This window comes from Oryctolagus cuniculus, chromosome 9 (assembly GCF_964237555.1).
Source record: "Oryctolagus cuniculus chromosome 9, mOryCun1.1, whole genome shotgun sequence".
Classification (NCBI taxonomy): domain Eukaryota; kingdom Metazoa; phylum Chordata; class Mammalia; order Lagomorpha; family Leporidae; genus Oryctolagus; species Oryctolagus cuniculus.
Genome location: NC_091440.1, coordinates 123,536,393 through 123,562,016, shown reverse-complemented (window position 1 = coordinate 123,562,016; position 25,624 = coordinate 123,536,393). Strand labels below are relative to the sequence as shown.

Sequence of the window (25,624 nt, the reverse complement as noted above, 5' to 3'; positions counted from 1 at the left end):
GTATACTTGAAGAAATTGTTACATGAATCTAGTGATAATTCAATTAGGCGATAGTTCTTTTGAAATGAATAGTCAACAATCCATTTGTGTTGGGTTTCGTATATCACATCAGCTTAAAGGAATGTGTATCTGAAGTTAAAATAATTAGAAGTTAAGTAATCTGAAATTAAAATAATTATCTTTACTACTGAAATAGTTGGTAATTGTGCACAATCTGAACCAATACAAACTGCATTGTATAACTATATTGCAATATCTTCCTTATATTTTTCAGCAAATTAAAGAGTTATGAGACAAAGGGATGAGATGGTAGGCAAATAGAGATTACTGTGGGAGATAGAAATAGGAGGCAATTATGATTAATCCTATATGATACATATACCATAACCAGGAACCAAATCATAACCAGATCCCTTAAATAACGCTGTATAGATTTTGCTACCTTTCCAATAGGTAATGTGATTTCCTATTCAACTTTCAACACAGTTAAATGTGAGGCTACTGGTAACATTGTTTCAAATTCTCAATAAGTACCCCAGTTGCAAAAAAAAAAAAAAAAAGGTTATATTTGGGGATGAGGATTACAGTGTCTTGTAAGTACTCATAATGGTTACAAGAAGTTATAGTCAATTACATGAAAATCCCAGCAGCAGGGGAAGAAAACATATCTGTCTAGTGAGATGTACAGAACGTAACCAAACATGTATTGGAGAGCGAAGGATGAATTTGATTTCAAGAGGACCTTGGAAGTCTTTCTGCCTGACATTGGCAAGACTGTCAGTCCTCCATTCCTGGTGATAAATTGTAAATCCATATAAAATCCTGTTTGTCAGGGCCTTGTTGGTGCTGGAGGGAAGTAGGCACATGTTCTGGCAGTGTGTTATAGCCACAAACCAGGCCTAAGGTCAGCCATCTCTGTAGTCTCATTTTCAGGTACAAAGTTAAGGCAAAGTCAAGGGCAAGGCTGCCAAAAGCCGGTTCATGGCATGGCCACAGGCTACGGGACCAGAAAAACTAAAGGCCCTGAGCCTTGAAAGGGGCGACTGTGAGGGCAAAGTGGAGGGCACAGGAACCAGTCGGGCGGAAGTGGTTGTGTGCACCTCCTCGGCTAAGACAAATAATTTAGGAGGAAGTAAAAGGATGACTCGTGCATTTAGGAAGTGAAGGAAGGGCTACAAATACCCTGCAACAAAGCCGAGAGCTCTTTGAAAGTAGCGGTCCCGAGACACAAATGGGTCAGCCCTGACTGCGTGCTCTCCAGCCCGTAGGAAGCCTGACCACCGACTGCCCTTACAAAGAAACAGAGACCGAAATAGAATCCGTCCATCCTGAGCTGGCCTCTTTGCTCCCTTTGTGTGTCGGTGATTTTCACACAGTAGACCTGGAGAGCCATGGCAACTTGAGGAATTTACAGAGTGGGCGTGCAGAGGCAGCAGTTGTCTTTGGGGAAGTGGGAGAGCAGGCGTCTGGTTCCACAGAGGGATCGCATCAGTGGGCTGGGGCAGCATGGACAAAAACCCTCTGAAACCCCTACCCTGCGCTGCGTGGGAAAATTTTAAAACTCACATCAAAATGACTCCTTGTCCTGGTCCCTGCAGATGTGCTGACCTCGGGGACGTCCTCGTCCCAGGAGGCGTCACAGATCATCCCTCCCACTCCCAGGGCTCTGCCAGGGCCATGTGTCCCCACCTAAATGCCCACACGGCCCGACCTGATCTGCTTCCACTCTGCTCCCTGCAGAAGCCTGTTAGAAACATTGGCTTCCTCGTCCTACAAGGCAATGGCATTGCACTTTTTCCTCTGTATTGTTGTATGAAAGCCTGACAGAAACCCTAAAAGATAGGCATTATGATCCCTAGTTTCAGTGGAAGAAGCATAAGTAAGGATCTTCTCTGATCACACACTTTAAAGAAGAGAAGCTGGAATTCGGATGGACTTGGTGCTGCCTCCGAAAGCCCTGCCTGTTCGGCCACACCCGGTCTCTGTGCTTTCTGCATAGTTAGGCATCCTCTCCTTCTAGGGCCATCAAGAGTGGCTCACCTGAGTTAGTGTCACCATGCCACCTTGAGCCTCCCAGCACGGGACAAGGCACTTCCCCTTTCCCTCACAGCAGACCCTTGAAGAAATGAAGTAGCGGTGGTAGAGCACTGGGCTCCATTCTCACCTCTGCACTTACACATTCAGTCATCTAGCATTTATGGAAGACCAACTACCGGGCTCTAGGAACAAGTGAATTGAAGGTCTGGCCCCTAGAACTTGCATTCTTCCATTGGAGACAAATAACCATAGAAGGGGGTTAGTAGCAGGTATAATGGGGAAAAGCAAAGCTTGCCAAAGGAGGGAGGCAGGTGTGTCTGACTGCATTGCCAGGAATGTCCTCTCTGAGGAGGTGACATCTGACCAGAGACCTTGACGGCATGCAGTGAGTGAATCGTGGAAAGACCTGGGAGTCAGCCAGAGCCAAGCCTTGTTGGGAATGAGTCGGGCCTGGAACAGCGCCAGCAGGGCAGTTCCTGTGGCCAGGGACGGGGACGGATCCCAGACGGCCCTCTAGGCTAGGGGAGTTGAGATTCTACCCTAATCTATATGTATGTCTCTCAGTGCTTTTCTTTTTGATTCTGAGAAGCACCCAACACCGGTTACCTGTAATACTCAGAGTCACTGCAGACAGAGAGATGGGCAGAACGCAGGAGAGTGAGCAGGGATTCTGCAGAGCGTTCCCAGGCTGCTGGGTCTCGCTCTGTGCCTCCAGCAGAGTGAGCAAAGGTGAGATCACACCCTAATGCATCCTTTTCTGGCCAGGACTCAGGAAAAAGCGGGAGAACAACTCCATCCCTTAGCCTGGATTCAGCCCCAGAATGTAGGAACTGTAGATATGTGCCGTCTACTGCACCTGTCTGTGGGTTAGTCCGATCAAATGTCTGCTTTTATAGATGCAGCTCAGCAACAAGTAGAAAAACATGCTTAACAAACCCAAGAAGCTGAACTGTCATTTCTTCCCCATTGCTGGCTGCTATGGCGTCCTGCCCCTGTTGCCGCCTGCAGCAGCCATTGGCCACAGGGGCCACAGCCGGGGCTGGGGAACAGAGTCGGAGCTGGCCCTGACACCAGCTTCTCAGCTTCGTCCCCAGCCGGGGGTCCTGCAGTTCACTTTGGGCACCAACCACCCGGGTTTAGTGCAGAGCCCACAGCAGCGGGCAGGGTCCCCAGCAAGACTGCCCTTACTTCAGACACCAGCCATACTTGGGTGCCCCAGCGTCACCTGTACTTCTTTTTTTTTTTTTTTTTTTTTGACAGGCGGAGTGGACAGTGAGAGAGACAGACAGAGAGAAAGGTTTTCCTTTGCCATTGGTTCACCCTCCAATGGCCGCTGCTGCCGGCGCACAGCACTGATCCGAAGCCAGGAGCCAGGTACTTCTCCTGGTCTCCCATGGGGTGCAGGGCCCAAGCACTTGGGCCATCCTCCACTGCACTCCCTGGCCACAGCAGAGAGCTGGCCTGGAAGGGGGGCAACAGGGACAGAATCCGGCACCCTGACTGGGACTAGAACCCGGTGTGCTGGCACCACAGGTGGAGGATTAGCCTATTGAGCTGAGGCGCTGGCCACCTGTATTTCTTCCTTTTTTAATTCTACTTCAGTTTTATTAGAGAGAGAGAGAGCGCACTCCCATTCACTGGTTCATTCCCCACATACCCATGACAGCCAGGGGCTGAAGCCTGGAACTGGGAACTCAAGCCAGGTCTCCCACGTGGGTGGCAGGAGCCCAACTACTTGAGCCTCCACTCCTCCCTCCCAGGCTGCTCGTCGGAAGGAAGCTGGATTCGGGAGCCACAGCTGGGCACTGAGCCCGCGTACTCTGAGTGGACCGCAGGTCCCCAGTTTATCTGGTGGCTTAACTGCTGCAGTGCCCATCCCACACCCACACTTCTCCCAGGTTGTCTGTAAATGTGGGTATTTCAGATATTCTTTGGTGTCCCAGGGCAGCATCTGAGGGCTCACAGCACAGGGCACCTGGAGCATAACAGAGCAGTACACTATTTCACCAGTGGCTCCGTCACGTGACAGACATGAGTCTTACAGTCTTACTGCATTCTCCATTTCGGTTTTTTAAAATCTTCTATCATATTGACACTCCATTGAAAAAATAATATGGGGCTGGTGCTGTGGCGTAGTGGTAAAGCCGCCACCTGCAGTACCAGCATCCCATATGGGCCCCAGTTCAAGTCCTGGCTGTCCCACTTCTGAGCTGGCTCTCTGCTATGACCTGGGAAAGCAGTGGAAGATGGCCCAAGTCCTTGGGCCTCTGCACCCTCATGGGAGACCTGGAAGATGCTTCTGGTTCCTGGCTTTAGATCAGCCCAGCTCTTGGCCCTTGTGGCCATTTGGGGAGTGAACCAGCGGATGGAAGACCTCTCTCTTTCTCTGCTTCTGCCTCTCTGTAACTCTGCCTCTCAAATAAATAAATAATAATGTCTCTAAAAATGGGGAAATGGGTAAAATGCATACACATGAATCACCTTGGTTTAGAAACAGGGAATTTATTTTATGAAATTGCACCAAAAAGTATAAATGCATAATTAACCTGCATGATCCATGATGGCTTCCAAATTGCATTTGTCTACAGCAGCTCCCTGCCTCACGACTGTAATTCTAGTCACCAAAACCTTGTTCCTTTTGTGATGAGACATCTTACAGTTGTCATCAGCCAGGAACCGTTATTCCAGAAGAGGCATGACCGCTGTAACACAGTATAACATAGTCTTCTGTTCTGACTTGTGTCCTGGGAAGGCCACTGCTATGCTTCAGCATTTTTTTTTTTTTAGATTTTTTTTTTTGACAGGCAGAGTGGACAGTGGGAGAGAGACAGAGAGAGAGGTCTTCCTTTGCCGTTGGTTCACCCTCCAATGGCCACTCTGGCTGGCGCGCTGCTGCCGGCACACCGCGCTGATCCAATGGCAGGAGCCAGGTGCTTCACCTGGTCTCCCATGCAGGTGCAGGACCCAGGCACTTGGGCCATCCTTTACTGCACTCCCGGGCCACAGCAGAGAGCTGGCTTGGAAGAGGAGCAACCAGGACAGAATCTGGCACCCCGACCGGGACTAGAACCCGGTGTGCCGGCGCTGCAGGCAGAGGATTAGCCTAGTGAGCCGCAGCGCCGGCCTGTGCTTCAACATTTGACATTTCTCCTGTTCATCCTACCTGGAATTACCTCATTTCTTCTCACCACATAGCAGCTGCTTGGCAGAGTTGTGTGTCCTCACTTAAGGCTGCCAGGCCCACCATGTTCAGGACCACATGCTCTGTGGACCCAGGCAGCCAGCTGTCGATCCACGTGTGATCATGATGTGCACTGCCCTGTGTGAGTTCTGGTCCCTGACCCAGCAAGACGATGGTTACTGTCATACTCTGCGATCTAACCTAACCCAGAGGTCAATCCCATTTTGAATCACACCCTGTGTGTCCCCGTCTCACAAGAATATATTGGTTTAGACTCAGTTCAGATGTTATTCAGTATCCCTAAAGCCACTTGCTGCCCTATTTGGACAATCTTGTGAGCAGTGTTAGCTCCTTAGTATTGATGAGGGTCTTGGGTGCTGCATGCACACTGCCTCCATCCGACCTTGGATTTGTCGTCAGACCTCTAAGTTGTCCTCACCCCAGATTCTCATCTTGGGCTTGATCCAGCTCTTTGGTAGTGGATTTTTAGTACAGTTTGGAGATTGATACGCAGTCAGGGGTGAAAGACTTGAACAATTTCGATTTTTCAGAAGGCCATTTGACTCAAACAGAAATGTTAAGGGCATATTAGTAGCTATTTTGTAAGACTAGAGGAGAGGATGGGTTATAATGAAATGGCAGGGGCAAGTGTGTAACCCTGCTATGTAAAATGTGTAAAAGCGTCTTGCAAGTGATCAGAATATATGACTTTCCTAGTTGTTAATCCCTCAGAATTATTGTCGCAATGCTTTGTACATGTGCATGGATTTTCATCTTCACAGAGGCTGCCCAGATCTGCCGTGGAATTATTTCATTCCCGTGCTGGTTGGTTCAGATCTCATAGTGGTGGCCTTGGTTTTCAGGGAACCATGGTTTTGACTAGAATGCTCTTGGCTGATGCCTCCCTGTCTGCACAGCTGTTGATGCTCAAACCTCCCAACACGTGCCTGGACAGCCACCAAGGGTCCTCCCGCAGGTTCATCCAGCGAGTGTCGATGAGAAATCACTGGGTGGATCTTGAGTTGTCTGCAGTGGTTGTTTTGAGTCCTTAGTGTACATCACAGTCACCTAGAGGCCTTATTAAAATGCATCCCCCAACTCTAGAATTTCTTGTTCTGTAGGGCTGAGGTAAAGCCTAAGAATTGGTGTTTCTAACGTGTTTCCTGGTGGTGCAGATGCAGCTGGTCCAAGGGAGACACAGATTGAGAACCACCTCTTCCTCTTGGTAGTACTTTGCAGAGAGAGGAAAGATTTAAGAGTAGATCAAACAGTTAAGACACAACTGAATAAAATAACTCAATGTCAGTAAAAGAGTATGAACCGGTGAGCTGGCCAACTGCAGACATGCTACAGGCACGTGACAATAACCGTACAAGGGGTCTTTGCTGGAGCTGTTGTGTGTACTTTTAAGGTTTGGTGACCATTTTTTTTAAATAGCTTCTCTCAGGAGCAAACTATTTTTTTTTCCCCAAAGAAGAAATGTAAGTAGCCTTTTAGCAGATTTGCCCCTTTCTTTGTATGAGACAAACCTGAAAATATGATATATATGTAGCAGTGGAGCTCAAAGAGTAGCAGATGCATAGATGGAAACAGATTTTAGTTCTGTTTTTATTGCTGCCTTTGGCTCTGGTGTTAAGAGATTTCTGGGCTTTTTTTTCTGATACTTTTTTCATGTTAATATAATATTAACAGAATTCTAAGGGATTTTTTTTCTTGAGGTTCATTTTCTGTATAGACATTTTATTTATGTTATCCCGTTTTCTGTGGGTTCTACATATGAATATATTGTTCTTAATTCTCCTAGAAAATCATATGCAATGGAGATAAATATGATGATCATATTTGAGGAAATTCAGTGAAATCCTCTCCCAAGTATGACCCAGGACTTGCTGCAAAACTGTTTTGATTTTCATTTTAGGAAGAAATCTATCAAGTAATGGATTAACAAATAATTACTGAGACAAATTATTGGGGCTTGTGGTTGTTGCACAAAAATGGTTGTGTCGTTTGGAAACTTGTTCATGGTTAGAGAATGCAAAATCCTCCGTTCCAGTTGTCTTTAGAAGATGAACGGAAGGGACCCAGGGTGCCCATTAGCAGGAAACAGGGTTGGTGGTGGAGGTGGGACTTGAACCCATGCATTCTAGTATGGGAGGTGGACATCCCAAGCAGGGCCTAACCTCTGTATCCCAGTGCCCACCCTACAGAATGAACTATTGTTGAATCATTAAGCCAATAAATCTGGAATCAAATGGTAATACGTTTGAAGGTTGAGAGTTTGTAGATAGGAAGCGTCTTTGGTATATTGGCAGCCTTTGTTGTCCTGACTCTGCCACGATATTCAGATCAGTGGCTGTGGGTGGGTGATTTAATTTATCTCTGTGGCCTCCTCCAGCACTGTTCGTGAGGAGCTCTGTCCAGTGGTGTGCTAGTTAATGTTGAACACAAGTTCTGGTGCTGTCCAGAAAACCCTGACCATAGCATCTGCCTGTTTCCGTGACGTAACTACTCCCAAGCCACCAGCGTGGTGTCACGCAATGCACAGTTGTGAGGGCGGTGACCGTTGGCTCCCACAAACGGCACAGACCGAACCTCTGGCCCCTCGTATCTGTGCAGGGCCCCTGCTTCTGTCAGATGTCCGTTGCAGAGCAACCTCCAGGGCCTGCTCAGCCTACAGCAGCCGCTCGCCCTCCTCCTCACACAGCCTTTCACACCGCACTGTCGCTCTTGTAATTCTCTTCACCCTGAAATCATTAGCTTTGGGGTCATCTCCACACCCTTCCACTCCCACCATTCCCCCTTCCATCTGAATGGGAGGTGCTTTGTGAGAGCGAGGACCTTCCCTGAGCTGCTCACTGCTTTACCTGGCACTGAGAACTGTGTCCACTACATAGTAGGAAGGAAGGAAGATTTTTTGCTTAGGATTAGTAAAGAAGAAAGGGAAGTGCTTACAGATCAGGAACAGGTACTGAACATGAAGGGGTTATACACTAGCAGAAGTGTTCACAGGTTGTTCAGCCATGTAACTGATGAATCCCATAATTGATTACTGCTCTAATCATCATGGAATTATATACTATTAAACATAAGTATTATATAAGAATTAAATAGCTCTGTGTCACATAGCCACTCTAGTTTACCAGTTGATTTTCTTTATTCTGGATAAAATTGGCCAGTGTTAACTTAGGACTTGGGCTTATTAATCCCTCAGCACTCATACCAATTGACTTTTCTTTTTTTATTTGACAGATAGAGTTAGTGAGAGACAGACAGACAGAAAGGTGTTTTTTTTGTTGGTTCACCCAAATGGCTGCTATGGCCGGAGGTACACCGATCTGAAGCCAGGAGCCAGGTGCCTCCTCCTGGTCTCCCATGTGAGTTCAGGGGCTCAAGCACTTGGGCCATCTTCCACTGCCTTCCCAAGCCACAGCAGAGAACTGGACTGGAAAAAGAGCAACTGGGACAAGAACCCGGCATCCATATAGGATGCCGGCGCTGCAGGTGGAGGATTAACCAAGTGAGCCACGGCGCCAGCCCAGATTCTTTATTATAAACAAAGCAGCTGAGTCTGTTCATCTTAGAGAGGGAGTTTGTGGAAAGGACATAGAGGATTGAGAGGAAAATGGAAGCCAGGCTTCATGCGGGCAGAACCCAAGAGGAACTGACTGGCCAGACGTCGGTACCACCTGGGGGCAGCCGGGGCTACTGCTGTGTGCTGGGGTTGGCCCTGGCTTGGTGGCATTCCCACAGCTGGGGGCCACCATGAGTGGAAGAGACCTGTGCTGGCCCTGCTTGGCATTGCTTGTTCCACACCAAGTCCTTGGGCAGGAGCAGCTGAAGGGCCGGCCCCTCCTTGGCCGCGTGCCTGTGTCTCACAGCCACAGGGCAGGCAGACCCCATGTGAGCCTTTTCCGCTTCAGCCAGCCTTCCACCAAGACCCCACAGTGCGTTTTCCTCAAACCCAGGAGCAGGCTGCAGATTCTGGCAGCCAGATGACGGACAGACGCCTACCTGAGGACTCGGGCGCTGCTCAGAACGCTTGTCCAGGTGTCACCTTGGAGAAATCCCTGAGGTTTCCTCCTATCCTTGTGAGACTTGCAAATGCTCCTACTTCAGATCCTTTGCAGAAGAAAATGAATATCTACTTCTCATAGCGAGGCCAAGAGATAGTAAATTAAGAGATTAAAATACAGAGGCTAGAAAATAATCTTAAAGAAAGTCCCAAGAAGAACCCTGCAGATCTGGTGGATTTAAGAGCTGAGGGCAGTGGGAGGAGGGCAGGTATTAAGACATTGCTTGGTCTCTGCTATGGCCCGGGAGTGCAGTGGAGGATGGCCCAAGTCCTTGGGCCCTGCACCCGCATGGGAGACCAGGAGAAGCACCTGGCTCCTGGCTTCGGATCACTGCGGTGTGCTGTCCACAGCAGCTATTGGGGGGTAAACCAACAGCAAAGGAAGACCTTTCTCTCTCTCTCTCTCTCACTGTCCACTCTGCCTGTCAAAAAAAAAAAAAAAAAAAGACACTGCTTGGGAAGACCTGGTCCCCTCTCAGAGTGCCTGGATTTGAGGGCAGCTCTGCTCCTCACTCCAGCTTCCTGCTGATGCGCACCCTGAGAAAGCAGCAGGTGATGGCTCAAGTACTTAGGGCCCTGCCAACCATAGGGGAGACCCCGATGGAGTTTCAGCTCCTAGCTTCAACCTGGCCAAGCCCCAGCTGTTGTGGCCATCTGGGGAGTGAACCAGCTTATGTGATTCTGTGTGTGTGTCTGTATCTGTCTCTCTGCTTTTCACATAAAATAGAAGTGAATTGAAACTTTTTAAAAAAGAGTCAACAGGAAAGTTAAGACAGAAATTGGAAGGGGAGTGATGGACCGTCAGGAAACCCACAGGAGCCCCTTAGAGTCTCCTCCGATGTCTGCACTCTGTTTCTGTATTTTTCATTTGTGGTCAGAACGTCTTGCACTGAACACTTGCATAGGAGCACCAGCAATCAGGTCTGGGAGAATCCCCGGCAGGCCTCGGGCTCCTGGTTTACTCCTGGCCCGCTGGCCGGCAGGCCTCCCCGTCGCTCATCTGCAGGCTTCCCGGGTCCCTGTGCCTTTGACTGCCGGGTTCCAGTGCCTGGCGTTCCCCAGGATGGCCTCTAGGAGTCAGCAGGTCTGTCTGGGGCCCAGAGTAGGCCTGGATGCTGAGCTCCTTTTCCTGGTCTCTCAGCTTCTCACCTGCTTTCTGCCGCAGGTTGGGTCCAGGCCCAGCCCCAGGGCCTCCCTGCAAGCCATGTCGCAGGTGCTTGCACGGAGTCCTCCCGCTCTCCATCTCCCCCCTGCCTAGCAGTCCTGCTGCAGTCAGTGACCAGAGCACCCGACTGCCTCCCTGCTCTGAGCTGCTGTTGGTCTGGGCTCTCCTGGCCTTGCCCAGCTGCTGACCACTCCCTCTTCTCTCTGTGGCTCCATCCCTTGGTGCCATGTTGGCTGGGAACAGACAAGACTCCACCATGAACAGATGTAGAGGAAAATGGAAGCCAGGCTTCATGCGGGCAGAACCCAAGAGGAACTGACTGGCCAGACGTCGGTACCACCTGGGGGCAGCCGGGGCTACTGCTGTGTGCTGGGGTTGGCCCTGGCTTGGTAGCATTCCCACAGCTGGGGGCCACCATGAGTGGAAGAGACCTGTGCTGGCCCTGCTTGGCATTGCTTGTTCCATGCCAAGTCCTTGGCCTCCCCGTCGCTCATCTGCATTCTGTGTTAGGGGTGAGACCAAAAGGGAACTCACAAACCATTTCCCTTCCCAGTGCAACACGGACCCCCTGCTCGTGGGCAACAGGCAGTTCCTACAAAGGGGGTAGGACGAGGAGAGGTGGGCCAGGGAAGCAAGTTGAGTTCCCCCAGGCTGTGGTCTCAGCTCACAGCCCCAGTTGTCCTGGGGGATAAGACCAGCCCCCCGCCACCGTGGGCACAGTGCTAGGCGGAGAGGATTTCATTACACTTGAATCAATACCTGATTTTCCAGTTCACTTCCCAGAGCCCTGCTTTCCAGACTCAGTGCTGTTCCAGCTTGCCTGGGAGAGGCGGGCCTTGAAGAGCAGTTTTCTCAAACCTCCCGAATAACCTAAGCGCCTACCTGGCATGCAGCCTACCCTCACCCCTCAGGAAGCCCACCACAGCCCTCCTTGGCCCCTGTCCAGACCATCTCCCCCACCAGTCTGGAACCACTCTAAGGACACGGGTCTGGTCTCAGGAGTCTTTGAAACTCCACAGCTCAACACTGGCCTGCTACGCCATAGCTTCTTCATCAGTGTTGGAACCCTTGGGCCTGCTTCTCAGCTGAGAGCAGCCTTGGTCTGCTTTGTGCTACTGGAACAGCATATCACAGACTGGATCCTTTATGGTGAATGGCAGTTCACTGGCTCACGGTTCTGGAGGCGGGGACAGCCCGGACCAAGGAGCCAGCATCTGGTGAGGGTCTTCTTGCTGCGCCATAAATGGTAGAAAGGCAAAAAGAAGTCGAGAGAGGAAGAGGGGGCTGGATTGCCCCTTCTCAATGAATTCACCCCTCCATAAAGGCACACATGCCGCACTCCACCCTTATAACCTTCCCACCTCTTAAAGGCCCCCCTTTCAATGGCAGTCAAGTTTCCAAGAGAGTTGGAAAGGAAAGGAACATTCAAGCCCGAGTGGAGTCCACACTGCCTCTGTCAGTCCTGCTACAGGAATGAGTCCTCAAGTCCTGGAACACATTTCTCATGGAGTACCGCTTCTTCTTCTTCCTCTTCTAGAATGAGTGGCCAGGATTTTCACTTATTTCTCATTCCAGGGATGGACGTTTAATTTCAGAGAACACTGCAGGACCCTTCCTCTTTGACCTGCAGCCCCTAACATTTGTCCAACAAGAGACTGTTCCCCATCTTTCCTTCCTCGTGACCCCAGGTAGTGGAGCCCCAGGGAGAGCCAACCTGTCCACTCTCCACCCAGAGCAGTGCCTGTCACGTGGGTGCTCACGAGGAGCTGGGGAGGAGCCAAACCCCAGTATCGCGGCAGTCCCTTCAGTGTTGGAGATAAGGCCGAACCTGCCCTTCAAGGGTTGGCGCGAGGCTGCGAAGCTCATGGCACCTACAGGAGCTGAGCAGCACTGCTGTGGGCCACAGGAGGTGCTCCCTCACTGAAACGATTGCTCAATTCAGAAAGAACCCTTGTTCCCAGTTCCTTTCCTAGGACTGAAGTTCCAGGAAAGCAGGGCTGGTGTCTTTCCCCCAGGGACCTCCTGGTAAAGTAAGGAGGAGTTGCGTTGCGAGGGCCCCCCCTTGAAAGCCGTCTCTGATGTCTTCAGACCCAGAGTGCAAAGAGAGGCAGGCAGTGGGTCGCGCTGAGGCTGTGGGAGAACGGTCATCCTCAGCCCGGGAGGATTGAAAGGGAATTTTAGAATAGAAAATGCAATATAAATCCAAGGCATACAAGAGGATGGCACCCGAGGAAAACCTTAGCAGATAGTTTTGGGAGCACACACCTAGGCACAGTAACATCTAGGAGCAGGAAGGGAGGTGTCTCTGTCCAGCAGGCTGTCAGTGTTCCACTGTAACACTTGGGACGCCCCTCGGGAGGGATAGTGCAGAGCCTTCTACCGAACTGCAGGAGCTGCAAGTGCTGGTGCATTTCCGTATCTTTATGTGTGTCTATGATGTGAGGCCTACAGGGCTTGTGCTTCTGATTCTCAGTAACTGAGCTTTCTTTTTTTTTTTTTTTTTTTTTTTTTTGACAGAGTGGACAGTGAGAGAGAGAGAGACAGAGAGAAAGGTCTTCCTTTGCCGTTGGTTCACCCTCCAATGGCCACCGCGGCCGGCGCACCGTGCTGATCCAATGGCAGGAGCCAGGAGCCAGGTGCTTCTCCTGGTCTCCCATGGGGTGCAGGGTCCAAGCACTTGGGCCATCCTCCACTGTACTCGCTGGCCACAGCAGAGAGCTGGCCTGGAAGAGGGGCAACCGGGACAGAATCTGGCGCCCCAACCGGGACTAGAACCCGGTGTGCCGGCGCCGCAAGGCGGAGGATTAGCCTAGTGAGCTGCGGCGCTGGCCAGTAACTGAGCTTTTAGCATATCCTAGAAGAGGTAATCAAGGGATTCGAGTTCCTGGACTTTGTGTTGGGAGACTCAGAGTCTTTGTTTCCTTTGGAAAGTTCAGAAGCCCAGCCTGGACCATACCCACTAGTCACTGAGGTCGTCCAGTGTGGCAGAAGGAGCACGAGATTTCCAGTTAAAAGGGGTGGAAGCCAAAGCCTGCTTTAGTCACGTACAACACCCCATGACCCAAGCCTCCTCTTGCCTCAGTGTTGTCGTCTGTACAGTGGGGGTGTTAGCTGTCCTCCCTTCTGGCATTGTTGTGGGTATTGGTCGCAAGGTCACTGATGTGCCTGACACTTGATACAAAGTCGAGGGATGGGATCTGTGTCAGGCCAGTTGCCGTTGCTGTGGTTAATAACTTGGTCACATGTAGAGAGAAGCTCACAGTCTCGGAAGCCGGAAGGCCAGGATCGGGTGTCCCCATTTGTTTCAGTGTCTGGTGAGTACCTCGTGGCAGATGGTGTCATGGCGGAAGCCGCGTGACCAGCCTCCCTCTACTGACTCATCCTGCAGGAACTGAGCTCCCACAAGCACGACCTTCAACCCTTCCAAAGGCAGTGCACTCGGTGACCAAATGGCCTCTCACCAGGCTCCTCCCCTGAGACTCCCCGCCTCCCACCATCTCCACGCTGCAGACCAAGTATCCTACACATGGCCATACATATTTTCTCTTTAGTTTTCCTACCAGCGATTCAGTGTGGACCTAGAGCTAAACTGAAATGACACGAGACAGCGTCTCCAATGTTTGACTCACCAAAATCAATCTCGGGACTTCTTAAACTCTGATGTGGAGAAAAATTGCACTCTTTGTGTTTTTCTTGATACTTCAGCAGGGACGGATCCTGTCGGAGCCGCCCTGCCCTGTAATATGGGAGGAAGAACTTGTCCAGCAGTGGCGGTTGTGTGCAGGAACACTGCTCCTGTCGTGTTGTGAGACCTCCCAGAGACCTGCACTTTCTAGGTTTCAGGCTGGGCGCTCGTCATGTGCTGGGCTTGGGCTATGTGGCTTCAGGATTGCGTGGAGCCTAAATGTGTGTTTCTGTTTGCTCATCTGGTAAGCACAAGTCTTCTCTGAGAAACGTGATGTTCAAAGCTTTTCTTGGATTCGTAGCTTACAGAATGAAGAGCTGGAAGAGATGTCAGCACCACCTAGGGCGGCATTCTGGCTTGACAGATGAGGAACCGTGACTCAGAGAAGAAGGCTTTCCCCCCTTGTGTCACGCAGTTAGTTTAGGGCTGAATTAAAACCAGAATCCAGGTATTCTGATTCCCACATTGGTGCTCTGTCCCACAAATGGGTGGTCATGTTTAAGAACCAAATATGAAACACAGCCCGGCTCGTCTTTGAGTGACACCGACAAGCTAATCATTTTATCAAATAATTATAAAATTAAATAGGGCAGATGCATCTGACCACTGAAATGACTATTTGAAGAGTTTTTAAATGTATACCTCTTGATCTTCTAGTCATCCAGAAAGATACACTAGTAGTCGTAGTTAGAGATAGCAAGAGTTACAGTTGGCATGCTTTAACGTGTCCTGAAGGACACTGGTTCGTCTCAGAGCAATGCATTTTAGAAACATTGAGAAGCTCTGAATTTCTACTCACCAAGTTATTAGGGTCATACATTGTAGCCTCAGAGTCTAATAGTTAATCCACAACTTCCTTCAGTTTATACTATCCAGTGGTCAAATATTTTCATTCCTGATGAAATCAGGAAATGATTTCATATTGACTCACCAAAGTCAACATGGGATCTAATAATCGTGTTATGATCACAAGATGTACATAGCATATATGAGTACACTGAGGAATAACAGAGCCAATCAGACAACTCTGTTTTGTTAAAGGGCAAACACATCGCAGCCACGTGGTGCGGAAGTGGTGTCTTGTTAACTGGTAGCTGCTCTCTCTGTCTATCCCAAGTCCCTTGGCTGTGCCGAGGGTCTAGGGTTCACCTGTTTCCTTACCCTGCTAAGGATGAGCCTCCACAGAAGCCTTTACAACAGAGAAGGGAACTTCTGGGTGCTTCTTTGGGAACTGTTTTTGGTAGAAAAGCATATACAACATTCCAAGATCACCACTCTATTTGAGATAATTTGGGGGGGAAATAAAGTACCTTTTGCACTAATTTTTGAAGAACAATCACTGGTGAAATTGTTATGAGTCAGGGGGAGATCCCTGCCCACTAGACTTGTTCCAGGCTCTTGCCTCCAAGCCTAAAAGAATTCAAGGAGGAAATATAGATAAAGGGGAGCACACAATAAGATACATTTAAAGACAAAAGGAAAATGCACACTCAGATGGAAGTACAGACAACCTCAAGAGAAAATGAGTATGCGGGTTTTTTAAGATTTAAGATCTTTTTATAGGATGGGGCGATACCTGGGACAAGGTGTAATTGAATATTTAAAGGGAGTGGAGTTTGGGGTGGGTTGCAGTACCTGCAGGGATCTCTAGGAGTTTTGATGGCGTCTGGAGATGTGTGGCTGCAGAGTATGTGTTGGAATCCAAGAAGTGTCGTGGTGTCTGTGCATGATGGGAAGTGAGGCTCAGGTGCATGATGGGGAATGGGTGTGCCAAGCTTGCAGCCATGTTGAGTCAGCATGGAAAGGGGTGGGGTTTGGATAGTGCCTTCTTTGGCTCCCTCCCTGCCTACATCAAATCTGACTTTTGAAGACCTCTTTATTCAAAGAAAGAGGACCAAAGACAATTCATTTAAATTGGTTTCTTTTTTCCTATGGTGATAAAAAATGTAAAGCATTCATTGTGGATCCCTTAAAACTTAAGGAACCATAAGATCTTATTCAATACTGAAAAAAAACTTTTCAAATTATGTTTTCATTTCAGATTACTCAGCTAATATATAATAGTAAGGAGAAATGAAGCAAGCAAAAACAAAGGGAAAACCTGAGAAACAAGCAAAAATAAAGAAGAAATGTGAAAGAAAGGTTAGAAAAAACAAAAGAGGGTTAGAAGAGAGGAGGATGTTTAGGAGCTAAGTGAAAGGGCAGCAGGACCACAGTCTCCCCCCAGCACTTAAGCGGAGCTTGTCGCTGTTTCTGGCGTCCTTTGGTTGACGTCTTGCCTTGTACATACATAAACTACAAAAATGTCGTGAGCAAGGTTTAGCTTCCTATTGATTCCCGATAGCTAGCACGGACACAGGGATCATAAGAATTATTAAGCAAATAGATGGGCCATGGAACACATAGAGAGAGTGAAGGAAAGCGAGCCCCCTGGCCCAAATGGCTCTGTCCGTGATCCACCGAGAGCTGCCGTTGTTTCCTGAAAAGCAAGAGACTGAGGAGTGGGCCGATCCCAGCCCTGCAATGGCAGTTCTATGACGGCAGTTTCACCAGCCCTCGCCCCTGTTCTCGTTGGCAGAGTGACAGTGTGCTAGGCATTGGAACAACACTTTTTCCTCTGTTTCCTCTGAAAACTTTCTCAGAGTTGATGTTTTCCCCTTGCCTCCCTCCCACTGGGCGTCACCGTGTCACCGGGTGGCCGCTCATCCCAGGCCCAGTCATGGGATAGCGGTGCCTCAGCAGCTCCCCTGTGACGCATGAGTGTGGACCAGCTCGCCTCTCCTGGATGCTGCCTTCCTGTCTCTGCCAGGAGGAGCCCCTCCTCCTTTGAGGACCCTGGTGGCAGCTGCCTACTTCGTAGTCCTCCCCACCCCTCTGTATTAAGGGCCCTCAAAGAGCTTCACCAGGAAATCTTCACAACATGTCACAAAAATGCACTTGGCCCATCTTCTTCTCGCTGCCTTCTGGTGCTTCCGGGCCCTCGCTGTGCGTTCTTTACAGACCTCAGCCCCAGGCTGTCCACGGGCTCCTCATCCACCCGGACTCCTGACTTCCTCAGGGTGACTTCAGGGCTCGTGGGCACAGTTCATCGCAAGAATTAACTTCCTCAAAATCTGTGGTTGTTTTTATTGTGGTAAATACACGTAACATTCACCATTTTCCCATTTTCGATGTTTAGTTTTGTGGCATTAGATATATTTTGTGGTTATCCATTGTTGTATAACCATCACCACCTTCCATTTCTGTAAGTTAAAAATTGGTACCCATTAAACACTGACTCCTCAAGTTCAGTGTTATTTACTGTATTTAAGACACTCTCACCCCACACCGCTCATTTTCTGAAGTTTTTCTACCTTCAGAATCTTAAATTTCCATATTCCATTCTCTGTCTACAGTCTCCTGTCTCTACAACCAGAATGCAGACAGATCTGAGTTGGAAGCCCAGCTAATCCACTTTCTGACCTGGGTTTCATCTGTTAATTCGGTTAATAGGTAATGCTGTGGATAATACAGAAGCAAGGCAGATAATGGAACCTACATTCATCAGCTCTTTGACAGGATTAAGAGCTTACAGAGTGCTTAGGCCAAGTCCATTCTTCATCCTCCTACCGGCCCACAGACTGGTGTTCATCCCCACCCCTCCATCTTTCTCATGCCCTTCCCAGAGACACAGAACCTCTGGTCAGTCCAACTCTCTGCCTTAGGAGCACATCCACCAGATTGGGAGAACATGGTCTTCACTGTGGTCAGGCAAGGCCTGGTCTCCCACCCTGCTGGACCCTCTGTGCTACCCTGCAAACATTCGATGGGTCCCTCTTTGGTTTCCTCTGCCCTCTCCCACAACAGCTCCATCTGTCTGCCCTGTCACTGCCCCAGTGGTCGTGATCTGTCTTCTGTGCTCTGGTAGACCAGAGGTGTTACACACAGTGGCGTGATCAACCATGCACTTCCCCAGAGGTTCTGATTGGGTAAGAGGTGTTAGGGTTGGAATCCACAGCTTTCACAAGCAACCCCAGGGACCAGCGTGCAGGCACCGTCTGTGGACAGCTGTCCTAGCCAAGAGCTCCCGGAGAGCAGACAGGATCTTATCTGGCTTTTCTTCCCTAAGTGCTTGACAATAGATGTTGAAGGATTGATTGAATGAATCTGTCACTATGCACTTCAGAGTAAGTGACTGTTCCCTTTTGAAATGCTAATTAACTACAGCTGTTTAAATGCCATTTCAAACTCTTCAATGGGTTTTCTCTTTAATCCTTTATCAGCCCTTTTCAAGGCACTGGGGATAGGGAACTAAAAAGAACTTGTTACTCCCTGACCCTGCAACAAGGATAAAAAGCCAATGTCAAGGCCACCAGTGAGACCGGGATGGCAGCCCTGAGACACATATGCTGGACCTTGCCAGTATGCAGTGGGAAGGGCAAGTGCTCTGACCACCCTCATGGTGGGAGCCCCGCAGCTCAGGTGGCTGGAGCCACTTCACTGGACTTTCCTGGGCTGGAAAGAATCTTAAGCAAGAAACTTACTGCCAGGCCAGCAGGGCCAAGGTGCCTAAGAGAAACAGGTGGATAGATGGGGATAGACAGGTTCACCTGGTCAACAATGGAACACTTTCCAGGCCCAGCTCTGCCACTCACGAACTTGGGACTTGGATCAGTAAATCCTTGGAGCCTTCTGTTTCCTTATGGTAACATGAGGACAGTGTGATAGACCTTGCAGGGCTCTTCTGGGAACTGAAAAAAAGCAAAATAAGTAAGCATTCAGGCATAGTTCAAGACAGCTGGGTCCCTACCTTCATGGAGGGGACATATATACTGGTGGGCTACCTACAGTCAGTTCTCTTAAAAACACAGGAGGGTATAACAAATAAAATTAAAATAAATAAATAAATAAAAACTCAGAGTGGGTAGCAGCTACTCCCACTGGGGAAGTTCAACTCTGACTCTTCACCTAGTTGCAATGCAGTGTTTCCTAAGGGGACAGAGTAACCTGGGCCGCGCTTCCCACTCTGTCTTGTTGAGTGGGGCCCAGGGACAGGCGGGGCTAGGGGTGTGGGAGGGAAACTAGCATGGGCGGCTGGCACGGAAGCCTGTCTTTTACCACCCTCCTGCTCTGCCACCCTTCTCCTCTCTGCCAGGGGAAAGACAAACAGCTCATGCCTATGGTGTACCCACACACGTGGATGCGCCCTCCCCAGCCTCCGGCCCCCACCTCATCATTCGTCAGGATTCGTGGGATGCCCACAGGGAGCTGTTGTCAATTCTGCCTTTCCAGGACCTCCCTGGGAGTCCATAGCAAGTCTGTTCCAGAACTGGAGCTTCTCCCACCCTTGGAAGAGCCATGTCTAACCCTTGCTTCATTCCCACCCCTGGCCAGAGAGGGGAAGAGTGAGCGCTGACTTGACTTTAGTGTTAATAGCAGTGAACACCTGTAAACAATCTGGATCGGCCTTCAGGCTCCTCCCCACGCTCACTTCCTTGTTCCTGCTCACTTAATTGCTTTCAGGAGAAGAACCTGGACTGGTTTCCTCGGATGCGAGCCATGTCTCTCGTGAGCAATGAAGGGGACAGCGAGCAAAACGAGATCCGGAGCCTGCAGGAGAAGCTGGAGTCGACCATGAGTCTGGTCAGACAGCTGTCGGGTCAGCTGGCGGAGCTCAAGGAGCAGGTCAGTGCGCTGGGGGCCGTGGGGCGGGGTCGTGTGGGATGGCCCAGCACCGTGTGGGAGACCTGGAGCCTCCTGGGAACCACAATGTTACTGGTAAAAGAAAGACTGAGACCAGTCAACTTACATCTGAGTTTACTTGGGCAAGAACATCTTCCGAGAAGTGGGCTGAGCCTCCTGACCAGACACGGTTCCCAGTTCTGACCCTGGCCGTGTGGTGAGCTGCTTTTATAGGCAGACAGACAGGAAATGACGTACAGAGACAGCCCGGTTGGCACAGTCCCTTATTTGGGCATAATCTGGCCGTCCTCAGCCTGTGATTGGCTGAGGGTCTGGCTGCTGGGGTTGGCCGAGACCAGTTGCTTAGCTACGAGAGTATCCTGTGCCTTTGGGCTACAACCTGCCTGCGCGTCCCGCTGGGTCGCAGTTTGCTACACACAGAGATCCCTTTGGGCCAACTCAGGCTTGACGTCCAGAGGCTGGTTTAGGCCAGTTCGTTCCAGTTCAGTGTTATCCGCAGAGGTTTACAAACTCCAATGAAGAAACCCCACACTGTGCTGCAGGACCACGTCTCAGCAAGTGGGGGCGTCAGCTTCCCTGCCCCTTTGTGGAAGGAGAACAGCTAGCCAATGACAAAATACAAGGAGCTGGATACACTTTTTGATGATAATAATAAAAAAAATCATACTTTCTGCCTCGAAAGCAATTCTTAAACTCCTGGGAAAGACAGATCCTCGTTAGTATCTGCCACTTCAATGCTATAATCGACCCCTTCATCATATAAAATTGTTAGCATTCATAAAAATAATAGTGTGCCGGCGCCGCAGCTCAATAGGCTAATCCTCCGCCTAGCGGCGCCGGCACACCGGGTTCTAGTCCCGGTCGGGGCGCCGGATTCTGTCCCGGTTGCCCCTCTTCCAGGCCAGCTCTCTGCTGTGGCCCAGGAGTGCAGTGGAGGATGGCCCAAGTGCTTGGGGCCTGCACCCCATGGGAGACCAGGAAAAGCACCTGGCTCCTGGTTCCTGCCATCGGATCAGCGCGGTGCACTGGCCGCAGCAGCCATTGGGGGGTGAACCAATGGCAAAAGGAAGACCTTTCTCTCTGTCTCTCTCTCTCACTGTCCACTCTGCCTGTCAAAAAATAAATAAATAAATAATAGTGACAGTAACCGTGGCAACTATTAAAGTGACTGTGGTGGTGGTGCTAACTATGTGACAAGCAAGCTCTGTTTTAGAAAGAACCCTGGGTCCTGTTTCCTAACCATAACCCCGGGGAAGGGGGTTTGCTCTTTTCCCCTGTTTATGAAAATTCACTTTTTAACAAATCCCCCCCTCCTTTTTGGGAGGGGAGAAATCTGTCCCATGTGAGGGCGGACAGTGGGTGTTGGGGAAGTGCTAACCCAGAGCCGTTGTGATGCGCGCTGCAGAGGGAAGATCAGCTGAACGCGCTCTCTCTCTTCCCCAGATGACAGAACAAAGGAAGAATAAGCAGAGACTGGGCTTCCTGGGGTCAAACACAGCCCATGTGAATCATCACATGCCACCACACTGATACCATGGGGAGCCGTGACCGGCCTTCGAGCAGCGGCCTGCCTGATCACGGAGCGGAGGAACAGTGCCTATTGTTGAGAAGTCACAAACAGCCAAGTGCCAAGATGCGGAGCGGTTTCGCTCCGAGAACAATCTGTAGCTGTGTTCTCATGGTTGAGAAGACCCAGGCTAAAGTGCAGCCGCTCGACAGCACACAGCACACATTCTTAAGGCAACGTGAAGCGACTTGCTCAGGAGGCTGCAGTGGGTAGGAAGAGGCAGGGAGAAAGACGGGGCAGCCAGGGCTCCCTGCTGCTCAGCGGAGAGCGGTCAGCTTTGTCTGAGCACCGACTGCAACCCCCATGCTGCTGCGCTGATTGGAATTTCTCTCTTTTCCTATGGGTCAGTGTACAGGAAGTCCCACTTTGGTGGCTACGTTTTGCTCAGGCGAATACCAGGAAAGATTAAAAATGAGCATTGCAAAGAAAACCGCTAATGCTTCCAGCCTGTCGCTGTCGCAGGGCAACCCCTTTATTTATAACGTGGAACACAGTGGACTCGCGCTTCGGAGCTTGTGCCCGGCGTGCTGACAGCGGAACTGGACTGTGGCTGCTTCCTCCCAGTTTCTCATGGGCCCTGGGAGAGTGGAGCACAAAGGCAGATTTCCATGTAGCCTTGTTAAGACCGTGTTTTGAGTCATGTGTAGGCTAAGCTTGTAAAAGATTTGGGGGAAGAAAAAGCCGACCGCCCCAGGGAAAAATTTTTTTGAGAACATATGAATGCCGTTAAATTATATTGAGATTAAGAAATGAAAATGCTTCACAGGGACAGGAAATCCTGAAAAGCTTGTAACAGTGGCCTTCCCATCTATAAAGGTGGAGTGAAAGCTGTTTGAGTCATGTTTGCTGTGCTTAAGGAAGCAAATGTTGGTATCCTACTCCTGCACTAGAGGGGAAAAAAAAATCCGAGAAATGTATTGAATACTCAAGGAAATGCAGCATTTCGATTGCATATTTAACACTGTGTTTGGAAGGGCTTTTCCAAATGTAAGATAAAAATCTCTTGCCCAAATTGTTTTTCTGTTAAGTCATGCACTCAGGATTTGTTGAGGGAGAAAATAGCCTGACATGGTCAGATTGTTCTTAGAGGCGCTCCATCTGGGGTATTAGAGTGCCCCACAGAGAGAGAGTGCAAGTGTTAGGAGAGGTGCTCTGTGGAAGGGGGCCAATCCCAGGACCCTGGGCTCTGGGAGATGCTTTGCAGGTTGCCCGTGGAGTCGCTACCGCATCGAAAGGTTCAGTGATTACCGCCACGGTTTAAGGTCCACTGCCGGGTGCTGTGAGCACTGTCACAGCTTTGGGACTGTTGTAACATGGTTTAAGTTATTGGGTCCTAAAAGTCCCAAGTCAGGGTCTGAGTCGAATATAAAGGAAACCTGAATCAATCCTTCTTCCATGTGGTTACAATAGAGACTCGGAACCCAGCTGTCGGAAGGCAGAGAAATGAAGTTCTGAGCCCAGTCTCTTGGTTCTCCCCCACCCCAGTACCTCCCCAAAGGAACACTCTCTCACTGTGCCCTGACAGGTAGCTGAGCGATCCCGGTATCCACGACGCAAAGATGCTGAGAGATTGTGGTCTGCCACACGCAGCACAAGCCTTAGGGTGTAACAGGCTTTCCGCAAGTACAGGAGAACATTTAGCTGTCACTCAATTATCTTTAATTCTTTTAGGACAACTTGAAGCCATTTCATCTATTTGTTTTTTTAAATGGCTTCACCAAAATCAACGTTGACTAAAGCAGCCATTTTTAAGCTACAGAATTATCATTGGTAGTTATGGTAATAGGTAAAAAAAAAATGCATACCTTAAAGTATTTTATTCAGGCAGAGTTTTGTGGATAGGGAAAAGAAGAAAAGAGAACAAAGAGATAGGTAGTAAATAATGAGCCTTTTCAAACAGAGGAACCTGTCTCTGTTTTAGTCCAAACTGAAAATGTTTCTGAGGTCTGAACTAAAGGTAGAGAGGATACACGGATTTGCACAGATGGGAGCACCCTGTCTCTCAGATGCTGAGCTCTCAGTTTTCCTGACACTGTGAGGGTTCATGATATGGGGAAGAAGCCATCGGATCTGTACCTGCCATCTGCAAGTGACCCGCCGTCTCCAGCCATTGCACAGTGGCCGCTCACTGTGCCACAGCCTCCTTTCTCCTGTGGGAAATACCCTGAAGATGTCGCATTTCACCAGACCCTTGATTCTTCAACATTTAAACTGTTTCCAGTTTTTAATTAAATGTTTTTAGTGCCTCTTTCTTTCCTGCCTAAATGCTTGGAGATTATAAATCTAAATAAACAAAAACAAGCAAACAAAAACAAGGCGCTTCCAGGACATTGAGTTCATGGTGGGGATGATAATAATGGGGAAACTTGACGTTGGCTACAAATTTATATTTTGTTATGTGCACGCTCATGTTTATTAATACAACTGGACTTTTTGGCCTAGGTGAGTGTCAATCCTCATATTTATATAGTGATATTAAAATAAGTACAATCATCTTTGACTTTGTTAAGGGAGATTTTAACATATTTAGCTATTAAAATACATATTGGCTTAAAAGTGTCAATTTCTGCTGAGTAATATTTTTAGTTTTAAAGGGTTTTTGTTCTTCTTTGTGTTCCATTCTGAGGCTAAGGAGTTTAACACAAATACATGTGTGTTCTAGATTAAAATAGCATTTCTAGATGAGAAAATGCTTGTATCACATGGGACTGTAATACTAATAAATTATATACATGCAAAGATTTATCATTTCTGCCTCTTAGAAAAATAGCTTAGAAAAGGGCTTGTTTTCTTGGATGTTGACATTTTTTTCTGTTAGTAAAGAGATTCTTGATATTATCAAGGGGTTATTTCATTCAAGCTGGGACTAGCTGTGTGCTTATTCCTATATTCTCAGCTCACAATTCGGTATTCTGGCTGCCCCTTTTAGTTTATGATTGCTTTATTGCAAAGATCGTGTGGTATGGCCCAGCCCCAGGACTGAGAATGAACGGAGAGAGTGGGGAGTAGGTGAACATGGGGCCCTCTGCTTCCCAGTGTGCTGAGTAGGGAACAGAGGAGCTGAGCTTAGGGAATGGCAGACAAGGGCTTAACCTCCAGCGACCCAGTAGGTTGGACATTGCACGGCTCAGTGATGTCACGGGTTCCAGACACCAGAGTTGACCCATGATATGCAGAGCACAGTACTTTGTGGGAAAACAATCCTAAGATGATACGTACCCTGTAGCTGTTCTTGAAGCTACATGGAATAACCAGTCAGCCCATTCTAACCCACAGGCCCGTTCCAGAAGCTGCGATCTAAGACACATGCAGAACAGAGGGAGCGGGCGTCTGCAGCACCCACACAGACGCCCACAGCAGCCAGGAAGGGCACCTCGTGTGCAGCTCTGCCATGCACGCCAGACATAGGAGTGAGGAGACCATGGTGAGCTAGTTCCAAAACCTGACAACCAATTCCAGGTTGTAGAAAGTGTGCGAGGCTAATTAAAACCCTCCAGTCACTCATTTGCTCCCGTCTCTCAAATAGTTGTTGATAAAGCTCTCCCGTTTAGTCAAGGAAACACACAAAACCAAAACAAGCATAGAGCCCCACTGCCTGTGAAAATCGAGACATCTGACAGCAAATCTGGGCACTGGCTCCCAACTGCAGTGTTTCCGTAGCCTTGAATAATTTATGAAATTATCATGCCATCACGTCTCACGTCGCCAGGTAGATTTTGTTCTTTGCCTGCAGTAGAAGATTACTATATTTGCCTCAGCAAACATGAACCCAAGGCCACATTTTTAAGTTAATATTAATGAAATTGGATATGTGTGACTCTTGTATGAGATATGTTGAGGGCAAAATTCATTTCTTGCCATGTCTCTAAATAATATCCTCCTTGATAGGAAAAGGTGGTGATGGTATTACTTCACGTAACAAGATGAGGGGAACAGGAACGTTGGTGATTAGACCCACACTGATGAGCAGACAAGAGGGAGCATTGTGCCGGGGTTCATTCAGACTCCCAATTCACCGACACCTCCTGGTCCTCCTACGTTGTGTCTAATACCCTGGCTGACTCCGTGGGCACAGGCCATTTGCTCGTCTCCGGTTTCCTGGTTTTTCACACCCACTGCTAGTTCCTTGTGGAAGAGACCTGAGCATGCCACAGCTGAAGTCCACCCAGGGGCGCGAATCACATGCAGTCTATGAATAGAATTCTTTGCTCATATGGGTTTTTTCCAGGGTGCCA

General features: G+C 49.1%; 1 protein-coding gene across 2 annotated transcripts in view; it reads left to right on the top strand.

Moving 5' to 3' along the window:
- ITPR2 (inositol 1,4,5-trisphosphate receptor type 2) overlaps positions 1-23,945 on the top strand; it is a 536,947-nt gene extending 513,002 nt beyond the window's left edge. For both annotated transcript variants that reach the window (XM_051850872.2, XM_051850873.2), the window contains 2 exons: positions 19,643-19,804; positions 21,266-23,945. In XM_051850872.2, coding sequence (XP_051706832.1) covers positions 19,643-19,804; positions 21,266-21,352 — 249 coding nt within the window. In that variant the 3' untranslated portion in view covers positions 21,353-23,945. The remainder of the gene's footprint in view (positions 1-19,642; positions 19,805-21,265) is intronic.
- Positions 23,946-25,624: the final 1,679 nt, after the last annotated feature.